The sequence below is a fragment of the Tarenaya hassleriana genome, unplaced genomic scaffold (assembly GCF_000463585.1).
Source record: "Tarenaya hassleriana unplaced genomic scaffold, ASM46358v1 Cleome3, whole genome shotgun sequence".
Lineage (NCBI taxonomy): Eukaryota > Viridiplantae > Streptophyta > Magnoliopsida > Brassicales > Cleomaceae > Tarenaya > Tarenaya hassleriana.
Window position 1 is genome coordinate 4,221,871 of NW_010966177.1, and position 11,698 is coordinate 4,233,568.

The window sequence follows — 11,698 nt, forward strand, 5'->3', positions numbered from 1 at the left end:
GAAAGAGTAAAGTATCGGGAGTGAGAATCTTGCATGGGGAAGGTGACAAACGCAGGAGGGAGATGAATCCGATAATTTTTATAGACAAAATGTGACTTGCTGGTTTTCCGATGGGTACCTTTTCATTTATTTGTTTATTTCTTTCTCTCTTTGTTTATTATTATAGAAAATTCCAAATAAATACTCTCTCTCTCTAGGGACACCTTTTGATTTTTCCTTCATTTGTTTTGTTTTCTTTCTCTCTTGAGAAAATTATAAATAAAATAAAAAAATTGTTTAAATATCATTTATAAATATACAAATTTTTATCTTTTTAATAAATTGAACATTTTCTTTTAAATGTCTATACAAACTCTAACAAGAATATTTTTTTTTTTGAAAATTTTTGCGTTATTATTATACTTTTTTTTTTTGGGTAAGGTTCACATGGGAAGTAAGGTATGTTCAAACAGTACTCTAACTAGTATTTGGACTTTGGAGGGGGGAAAAGTTGGCATTTTTGTAGCTTTTATGGTTTGGAGGTAAACAGACGACAGAGTATCTACGTTATAACAAAAGTAACGTTTCTAACGTATGTTTTAAAACCATGTATTTGATTTTTCATAGATCCGTATCGAAATGTTGGCACCAACCTCTTTTTGTCATTATTCAAATATATACATGATGGATTCATAATTTCCACGTGAGACCCATCAAAGAAACTGTTGAGGGTGTGGAGTGAATATGCTGCCGAGTGATTCTTGAAAAGATTGAAAACGAGGAAGATGCATGGAGGAGTTGGGTGGATGTACACTGTGCGTGCAGATGCATGGAGAACATCATCATCATTAATAATAATAATAATAATAATAATTTATTTTTTATTTTAAAAAAAGTTAGGTTTTGAGAGATGCTCTCTTTAGTTAGGCACAGATTGAGATAACTTCAAAGTGTTAGACTTACGATGGGAACCGAGAAAACTTGTCTCTGCCTTTTGAATAATTTGTCTTCACTTACTGTCGGCAATGCTAACTCTATTATTTATTTATTTTTTTTTCCTACTTACTGTATATAATTATAACCATTTATTAAGAACGATTTTGCTCTCATATAAATTGAAAGTTACATAAGTGATCATGAGTACATATATATCAAACATCTTATAGATTCAAACTACTAAAATGTCGTATGAATTTTTAATTAAAGGAAGCGCCGTTCGCGTTGGAATAAGCAATCGCCGGGAAACTCGCCGTCGCCGTGAAGACTACTCTGTCCTTTTTAATGCACTCAATAATCTGTTACCATTCCAAATACTATTTCTTTTTAATATTTGTTAATTTAATTGTCATGTAGCAAAAAATAAATAAATAGAGATAATGGGTAGGGGTGTCAAAATCACCGGGCCGGGCCAGCCCGGCCCGAGCCCGACACAAGCCCGAATATTTACGGGTCGGGCCGGCCCGGCCCGAAAAACCAACGGGCCTAAAATCTTCGGCCCGGAGCCCGGCCCTATGGGCTTTTTTCGGGTTCGGGCCGGGTTTCGGGCTTAAAATTTTTTTAAAAAATTATAAACAAATTAAAATAATAAAAATACAAAAAATTTTAGTACATTTCGTGATAATTAAAAAAATAAAAAATAGATTACAAAGTTATATATTTTGATCTAATATAAATTTAAATTTAAAATTTTTTAATTTTATATGGTAATAAATTTTTAAAAATGATAATTTATTATATTTTTCATTTGGAATAAGTATTTGAAACTAATAGTATTATAATTTTGATTATATCATTTATGAAAATATTATATCCTGAATTATTTAGTATTAAACAAGTTTTTAGTTTTTAGAACTTTCTATTATTATATAATATTTGTATATTTTTTATATATGTATATACATTATAAAATATATATATATATATATATAAAAAAAAAAGATTGAATAAATGTATATATATGATCAAATATGTGTGAAATATATATATGTATATCTATATTTACCTATATACATATATATTTATACATATAATTTATTTTTTTAATCGGGCCTACGGGCCGGGCCGGGCCGACCCGGCCCGAACCCGCTTTTGGCCCGTAATTTTCCGGGCCGGGCCGGCCCGGCCCGAAAAACGAACGGGCCTTGATTTGTAAAGCCCAAGCCCGCAAATTTTACGGGCGGGTTCGGGCCGGGTATCGGGCCTCGGGCTATTTTGACACCCCTAATAATGGGTATTTGGGATATGTGATGGTCATATAAAGTTTAGATTGTGAAACGGATAAAGCTTACAAGGTTGTTGAACTGCCCCCAAATGTCTTTATATAAAAAAAAGGTCATTTATTATTTATTTAAACGACACTGCGGGTTCATTGGCATTCATTCAATTATATGATTTTAATATAGGACACCCCGAGTAATCGGATTTAGTTATATTTCATAAATTAATTATAAATGAACTTTTCAAGATTTTTTTTTAAAAAAAATTTAAATATGGCACGAAAATTTTTTAATGGCTTCCTCTCCTAGTCAGTCCTAGTCGCTCGTTGGCGATGTCATGACGACAAAAAGAAGAAAAGTCCATAATAGTGAGGGTATTATTGTCAATTTGGTCTTCTCACAAACGCAGCGTTTTGATCTGCACATCGAACGTGTGTTTCCAAAGGCGAATGTCCAACGGTTGGGCTTTTTGTAAGCCCATTAATTTGTCTTTTACCGAATTCAAATTTGAAATTTGTTATAAACTATTTTCTGATTTTTACGAACCCGGCCCATCTCAATTTCGATTTTTTGGATCTGGACCGAGTAAATGACTCATTGAATTTGACCTGTAATAAAAAAAATGTCTTGTTAAAATATATAAAAAAAATGTTGTTAAAATATCTGAAAAAGGTTTGATGTCCTATTTTTTTTCTTTCCTTTTAATATTAAAATTGAAGCATTGAATACCAAAAGAAGTGGTGAAAAAAGGAGATAATACCAAAAAACTAAATAAGAAATGAAAAAAAAATCCCCGATTATTTGCCACGTGTAGTAGCTTTTGTACACGTGTCGACTTGATTGGGCCTTTACCTTTTGCTTTTGGAATAAGGGTGGAATGGAATATAATAGGAGCAACTTTTTTTTTTTTATATCCCGAAAGCCTTTATCCGCAATAATATGTAATTAATAGCGGTAATCTAATATTATATTTCTTCCACGTATGAATAAAATTATATTTCATATGTATAATATTTTGTATGGATTTTCTTTCTTTTTTTCAATTGTATGAATTTCATTTATTTATTGTATATGTATTTTCTTGTTTAAATTGCATATTTATTTCCGTCTTCGTTATAGTATTTTGTAATCAATATGATTAGTTTATTATTCATGAAAACAAAAACTAATGATGGCCGTACTGATTACTCGTGAAACATTGCATGATTAAAAGTTCTATTCCACTTGAGTTCTACCCCACAAAAAAATTTAAAAAACATATTGTATCTTTGTTACTAAATTAATACTTTTATATCTCTATAATGGTCATCTCTTGTACATAATTCTTTTTTATCTAATCCGCAATTTATATATATATATATATAATTCGGAATTTTACCCGCCCAAACTTGGGTAATCCGCAATTTTATTTGTGCCAAAAAATACACCATATCTAATATTGGACAGCAGCAACCAACTGTGACGTAAATTTTCAGCATTGCATATGTACCAAGCATGGTTATACATGTGTGGGCATATATTATATATACCTGTATATCCAATTATGTTAAATATTATAATGTCGACATATATTGAAATCTGTAAATATGTGATTGACGGCAATTTATTAAATACAGGCTGTAATAATTTTATTTCGGGTTGTATATTGAATAAGTTTGAAACTAGCTAGAAGCCTAGAACTATAAGCATCAATATTCCGTTATATTAGAAATATAATTCCATAAAAGATAAATAGCTTTAATTTTCCATAACACTATAATTCTTAGTATGTTATATATATATATATATATATATATATATATATATATATGTGTATATATATATATGCTTTGGTATTTAAGCATGTAAATTATGATTTTTATTTTTCTACATCGCGTCCGTAAAAGTTGTTAAAAAGAACTAAAACTATAAAATGAAAAAGGTCCAATGAGGATGAAAAAATATATTATATAAAAAAAAGTAAAGGTACTGAATTAACTTTACAGCTATTTTTTCTGAAGTTGTCTTTTAAAATTGCAAGAAATGGAAACAGATGGTCCAATGTCACCTCAAATTTTCCAACTTTATGTCAATATACAAGTTATACTATATGGTAGTCAAATGAATTGAAATATTATTTTGAAATTGTATTCAATATATTGACTTTTTTTTTTTGTAATTAGACACCCACTGTTCACTATTCTTGGCCCATACAATTAACGAGAAATGTAAAAAACAAGCAAGCCGATGTTGTGGACTTGTGGACACTAATAAGTAGAAAAAACAATTAGTCTTATATTTTTCATAATTTTTTTTTTTGGGTTTTAATGTGATTGTATTAAATCTCAGAAATTGTTACAGAAGCTATTAGAACAGAAAACATTTACAAAGGTTTGGATTCCCATACACAAGTGGTAAAAAGATTTCTCCTAAATGCCGAGAAAATGAGATAGTGAGTTATCTAAGACCTTCCGTTAAATAGTACCAATCTTCAAGGAGACGTTTTGGAGCCGTGGTGTTTTCCAACTGTGTTGACAGTAATAACATACGCATATGATTTTTCATAATTAACTTGCATTATTTAATTTTAGTGATATTAATTGCTTTTGTGTACATATGTCGTTTGTATATTAGTATATATATATATATATATGACATTTTTTATTTTATTTTTTAAATTGTAAAAAAAATCTAAAATGTCATTTATTTAGAAACGAAAGTAGTAATAGGCCGATAGGTTACAATGTCACTCACCCACACACACGATATATGTTTATATATACACACATATATATACACGGACAAGCATATATAGTATATATGTTATAATCACGCATAACGTGATATTCATCATCCTGTACGTCCTGGTATAATCGTGACCATAAATCTTTATATAATATCAACAAATATCTGATCAATTGGAAGAAGAATCCAAGGGTTACATGCATGTTTCTTTCTCCATCGACAATGACAAGTTTTTTTCCAATCACTTTATAATCACATTTCTAGTTTTGTCCCCATCTGTTTGGTCGTGAGGGAAGATTAAATTCCACTAAGGAGTGTCTCTCTCTCTCTCTCTCTCCCATTCACCTTTGATTCAACGATTGAGCAGTATTCCTTACATTGACACTACTGTCTAATCATGATGACTTGCCCTAATCTCCATAACTAATCATGCATTATACAAAAGCAAGTACTAAGAATGTAAATGTATTGTACCATATAATATGCGCTGTTATGTAAACTTATTTTTTTTTATGATATTTCCAAAAAAGCTTTTGTTGAATAACACGGTACTGGGTTTGGATTATTGCGGAGATACGGAAAGTTTGGGTGAAAACTCAAACAGAGCAACTGTATATTTGATTGTTCCTACAAATCGGCAACAGATTTATTTGTTTCCTAAATTTGTTCTAGGTTAGTTTCGAGTTATTCTGTATAAGTTCTGTAATTCTGATGATCAATACAAGAAGTTCTTTTCCGAAAACCTCGAATCTGCTTGATACTTATCATGGTATCAGAGCCTGACCAACTCAAAATCTGATTCCCGACCCCTGTTTTTTATGCCAGAAAACACCTCTGAATCCTCGAACCTCGACTCATCTCCGACCATGGCCCAACCGACTCCTACAACCGAACCTGTGATTTCTGCGAGGCGAACAATTTCGCCATATGATTTGACGCCAAGTGACAACCCTGGATTAGTCCTCTCTCAACCTCTGCTTCGTGGAGAGAACTATGATGAATGGTCGATTAATATCCGCCAAGCTCTGAAATCGCGAAAGAAGTTTGGTTTTGTCGATGGCACAATTCCAAAACCTCCAGAAACGTCAATCGACTTTGACGATTGGGACACAAACAATGCACTGATTGCTTCCTGGATCAAGAATACGCTGGAGCCGCATCATCGACTAAGTATCAGTGACAGTGAAGGGCTCGCCGACCCTGAACCTTACCGACACCTCGTCGGCAAACTCCTGTATCTGCTGGCAACACGACCAGATATTACTTATGCGGTTCACATATTATCGCAATTTATGCAGAACCCCCGACAAGATCATTGGACCGCCGCTCTTCGGGTTGTTCGTTATCTGAAATTGAATCCAGGCCAAGGAATATTTCTACGAGCTGATTCTGATCTCACACTTTATGGCTGGTGTGACTCGGACTGGGCTGGCGATCCTCACTCTCGCCGCTCTCTATCTGGTTATATCGTCCAACTCGGCTCGTCCCCTGTTTCTTGGCGTTCAAAGAAACAAAACACAGTTTCCCTGTCTTCTGCAGAGGCCGAATACAGGGCAATGGGAGCCGCAACTTGTGAACTCCTCTGGTTAAAATCTCTCTTGTCCTCTCTCGGCGTTCCTCATCCGGACCCAATGGTGCTCCATTGTGATAGTCAAGCTGCATTACACATCGCCGCCAACGCCGTCTTCCACGATCGCACGAAACATATAGACGTCAACTGCCATTTTCTACGACATCACATCCAGTCCGGCGACATTGCAACCAAGAAAGTCTCCTCCCAAGCACAACTGGCAGATATCTTTACTAAAGCTCTCGGTCAAAAAGAGTTTCAAGCATTTTTTACCAAGTTGGGCATACAAAACTTATACGCTCCAACTTGAGGGAGGGTATTGCGGAGATACGGAAAGTTTGGGTGAAAACTCAAACAGAGCAACTGTATATTTGATTGTTCCTACAAATCGGCAACAGATTTATTTGTTTCCTAAATTTGTTCTAGGTTAGTTTCGAGTTATTCTGTATAAGTTCTGTAATTCTGATGATTAATACAAGAAGTTCTTTTCCGAAAACCTCGAATCTGCTTGATACTTATCATGGATTTCAATATTAAAGACTAGCCAAAAATATTATAAAGTGATGAGAATATGGAGTTACTATAAAGATAAAAGACTTGAATAAGTATAGTACAAGTGTATAGATTTACGAGGTGAAACAGACATGAATTCTCTTTACATGGATGGACGGGACGTAACCATGTCGGGCAAAAACACCATGAAACAGATAGACAAACGACGTGACGTACCATATAACCCCCCCTTTTCTTCTTTGGTTTTTTGTCCCCTTCCCCATGCCCTCGTTTAATCACAACCATGCATTTCCACGTGGCATATTCTCCTTCCCCTAACGACATAAAATGTCGATCTATGTTTTTAATTATCGACCAAAGCGAAGAAGAAAATGAATTCTTCTTTGAATTTGATACCTTAATGTGAGCAGGAATTAACTGATCATATGGGCTGGAATTTAATGCTGCTTCGATATTTCGATTATACGCATAGTCCCAAGGTGAAATGCGAATACCCAAAATAGATGAGCATCTGTCAGATGAGCTGCAGATGCGTGACGCACCATTATCCGTTCACCATAAATTCACAATTTCGATTTTTTCCTCGAATTTTTAAAATTTAAAAAATCATCCACCAAATCCTACTGTACATAATCGAGAATATTCAAAACAAAAAGGTAACAAGAGCAGATCCCAAAAAAAAAAAAAAAAAAAACTTAAAAAGGGGAAATGGAGACTAAACCGGAACTGGTCCTTGCCTTAACCGGACTGACCATAAAACAGTAGAAAGCTCATTTTTTTAATCTATCAGAAAGCTCCACGACAAACATAGACGATGTGTGAAAAGACGATTTTGCCCCTCCATCGCCCAACCCCACGATGTCATATGCTCAGGAGATCGGGTGGAACCCGACCGGGGTCATTTCCGTCATCTCCTCTCCCGCCCTTCGGTGACGACTCATGCGCCGGCGACTTCTCCCCGGCGGTGGGATCCGGCTTTGAAGGGGGCATTTTGGGAATTTCAGCGAGGATCTGGACGACTTCGCGCATTGTGGGCCGCTCCACGGCCTGCTCTTCGACGCATAGCATGGCGACGTAGAAGACATGCGTTACTTCTTGGATGGGCACTGAGGACAGCCTCGGATCTATCACTTTCACCACTGATTCTTTGTTCGAATCCGTCATTTTGCGTACCCATTGGACGATATCGACGCCGTCTCCAAATTCACCGACGGGTTTCCTCCCGGTGATGAGTTCGAGAAGAACTACACCAAAGCTGTAGACATCGCTCTTCTCGTCCACTTTCAATGTATACGCATATTCTGTACAATGCCATCAGTTTGTTTAAAACCTTTGTAAAAAAGCATTGAAATCTACATTCTTTTCTCCGAATTCTAAAATCATATGGCTGACACTTTGAACCATCATATGAGATTTCGAGGTTGTTTGATACCTGGAGCGATGTAACCGTAAGAACCGGCGATGGCGGACATGCATTCAGAAGTGCCGGAATCTTGCAAGAACTTGGCAAGACCAAAGTCAGCGACATGAGCTTCGAAGCTGGAATCAAGAAGGATGTTGTTGGACTTGACATCCCTGTGAACGATCAGAGGGGAACAGTCATGGTGGAGATAGCAGAGTCCCTTAGCGGCTTCAAGTGCGATCTTGTACCGTGTGTCCCAATGCAAATGCCCTCCTTTCTTCCCGTGAAGAACCTCGCCCAGGCTACCATTGGGCATGTATTCGTACACGAGTAGATTTGTCTCATGGTTCGAGCAAAACCCGAGCAACCTCACAATGTGTCTGTGTCTGATCCTCCCCAGTGTCTGAATCTCGGCATTGAACCCATGATCGTGGGAAGATCCACGTGTCATCGCCGGCAACCTCTTGACGGCGACTTGGTCGCCATTAGGCATCACGCCTTTGTAGACGATGCCAGCACCACCTTTGCCAATGATATTGTCTTCCTTCAGACTGTCCAAAACATCATCACAAGTGAAATCTAATCTCTGGAAAGCTGTCAGCCTCCATGCCCGTGACACACTCGCCCTTTTCAAGGATCGGGCTTTGATTATGGCTGCTATAGCGAACGCAATGGAACATATGAGCAACCCCAGGACGATTAACAGTTTCATGGAGGCAGATAAGGATCCTTTAACATGAGGCTGGTGAGTTCCTTTGGCAACTCCGTCTTTACAAGGACCCAGATACGGACCACACAAATCCGCATTGCCCAAGAAAGATGTGTAATTGAAGTAACTGAACTGTCCGGATCCCGGAACTAAACCGGAGAGATTGTTGTAAGAGAAATCAACGGATGTCAAGCTCTGCATCGAAGCTACAGAAGCAGGAATCGGACCTACGAGATGGTTTCTGGACAAGTTTAAGTAATTCAGTATCCTCATACCCGTGATCTCGTTTGGGATTTCACCAGATAGCTCGTTTCGACTTAGATCAACAAAAGTTAGGAGCTTGCATTGGCTAATCTCCGGTGCTATCCGACCCGAGAGCTGGTTGTGGCTGATATCCATCTTCGACAGCTGCTGAAGCTTCCCGACCTGCGGCGGAATCGGACCCGTGAATTTGTTTCCGTCGAGGAGAAGTTTCTGGACGCCATAGAAGTTTCCGATGGCCGGAGGTAACGGACCGGAGAGCTGGTTGTTGGACAAACTGATCTGACCAAGGTTCACGGCTACCCTGCCACTCACCGGAAACTCGCCACTGAGGTAGTTGTCTTGGAGCTCGACTTGGGACAGTTTGGGTAGTCCGAAAAGTCCCTTCGGAATCGACCCGTTGAGGAAATTCTCGCCCATCCGGATCCGAGTCAGGGACTCACACTCGCCGAGTGAATCCGGGATGGAGCCAAACAAGAAGTTGCTGAGAGTGATTAGGGTCTGTAACTTGTTGCCGGAGCACAAGTTCGGCGGAAGAGTTCCAGTGAGCTTGTTGGAGGACAGGTCGAGAAACTGTAGTTTACCGTTTTGCCCCAATTTCTGGGGAATGCTTCCAGTGAAGTTGTTTTCCCATAGCTGCAACACCTCGAGCTGAGGCAGATCGCCGATAAACTCCGGTATGGCACCATGGAGCTTGTTCCTGAAAAGATTCAAGAGCGTCAGGTTCTTCAATTGTGCAAAGCTTGCCGGGATCTCGCCTGTGAACATATTGTTGGACAAATCCATGGATTTCAAGCTTGAAAGCGTTCCGAGCTCCGTAGTTAATGGCCCAGAAAGCGCATTCACTTGGAGAAACAACGTGTCAAGCTTCTGCAGCTTCCCAACCTCGGGAGGAATCTTGCCGGTCAAACCACAGTTGGCGGCGTCGAACCGAACGAGCTCCGACAAGTTTCCGATCTCCGGAGGAAGACCATCTTCGAAAGCGTTGTAGTAACCGATATAGAGTTCCCGGAGAGTAGTAAGGTTTCCGATCTCCGGAGGGATTTTCCCGACGAGCTCATTCCCTGATACCGCCAGATACTCAAGAACCGGCCAGCTACCATACGCAGGCGGGATCCGACCGGCGAAATAGTTCCCACCCAGGTGGAGATGTCGGAGGTGGGTCAGGTTCGTGACAGAGACCGGCAAATCTCCGGTCAGATTGTTGTTGTACAAATCGAGAACCCGGAGATTCACCGCCCCGGCGGAGAGTTCATCCGGAAATGAACCGTTAAATACATTGTTGGAGAGATTAAGGTAGCGAAGCCCAGACAGAGAGGAGACCTCCGGTGGGATGGGACCGGAGATTTGGTTGGAAGCAACGGACAAGTTCTGCAACAGGAACAAGTGAGCGATGTCGGGGGAGAGAGTCCCGGAGAGGTTAAGGCCGGACAGGTCAAGGGAGATCACGTGACGGCCGGAGGCGTCGCAAGTGACACCGGTCCATGCACAGAAGGTGGTCGAGTCGTTCCACGTGGCGAGCGGCGACGAATTTGGGCCGTCTCCGGCTCCGGAGAGGGAGGATTTGATGGACAGAAGTGCTCGGAACTCAGAGATTGGTCGGCCGTCGGTGAAAATCTGGGAAATATGGAGAAGAAGGAGAAGGAGAAGGAGGAGACGAATCTTCATGATCTCTCTCTCTCTCTTCGAGAGAGTTAGGGTTCGGTTAGGAGAAGGTGAGTGTGGGGGAGGGTAAGTGAGGAAGAAGATGAGGATGGCGTGATTTTCTTTTATATTATGAATTTCTTTTATTTTGTTGTACATTTAAAAACGGAGGGAGATGGAAATTGGAAGCCCAGCCACGTCAGATTTGCGAGGCAAAAATGTTCAATTAATTTTAAATAGAAAAACATATTAAATTTCACGGCTGGATGGATACACAGTTAACAAAAATTATAATCGATGTACAATTTTTTTTCCACCATGAACATTTCATTTAGGTCATTGAAAAGTTCAGATGCTTCAAAAATCTATGTAATATATTTTGGATGGATCTCAAGAAAATATTTTTTTCACTATTGGAAAAATTGGGAGAATTTCATAAAATGTTATAGTAGATTTTTCAGTTATTTAAAAAGCTATGGCACTTGTATTTCTTTCTTACTTCCCTTAGTAAAAATCAGCACACGTCAATGCTGTCTATCTATTCTTGAAGAACGCATACTGGACTTTAGAAACAAAACAACGGATAAATAATTCGGGTAAATCTCCTGTAATCAGAAAGCGACGAAAAAAGATTAAAGGGTCGTTAGCGGTAATTAACAATCGATAATTAAAAAGAGCGG

At 38.5% G+C, this 11,698-nt stretch overlaps 1 protein-coding gene across 1 annotated transcript; it reads right to left on the bottom strand.

Annotated features, from left to right (window-relative positions):
- Nucleotides 1-7,577: 7,577 nt before the first annotated feature.
- On the bottom strand, nucleotides 7,578-11,121 carry LOC104819280 (leucine-rich repeat receptor-like serine/threonine-protein kinase BAM1). The gene is made up of 2 exons (XM_010549277.1): nucleotides 8,435-11,121; nucleotides 7,578-8,303 (listed from the first exon to the last, which is right to left on the bottom strand). Exons 1-2 carry the CDS (start codon nucleotides 11,040-11,042, stop codon nucleotides 7,864-7,866), a joined length of 3,048 nt encoding a protein of 1,015 aa, XP_010547579.1. The 5' UTR covers nucleotides 11,043-11,121; the 3' UTR covers nucleotides 7,578-7,863.
- Between the last annotated feature and the right edge of the window lie 577 nt (nucleotides 11,122-11,698).

Excerpts from the sequence above, each read along its gene's own strand:
- LOC104819280 (XM_010549277.1), bottom strand. The coding sequence starts at position 11,042 with ATGAAGATTCGTCTCCTCCTTCTCCTTCTCCTTCTTCTCCATATTTCC. Across the intron at positions 8,304-8,434 it reads TTACGGTTACATCGCTCCAG|AATATGCGTATACATTGAAA; the intron begins GTATCAAACAAC and ends GGCATTGTACAG.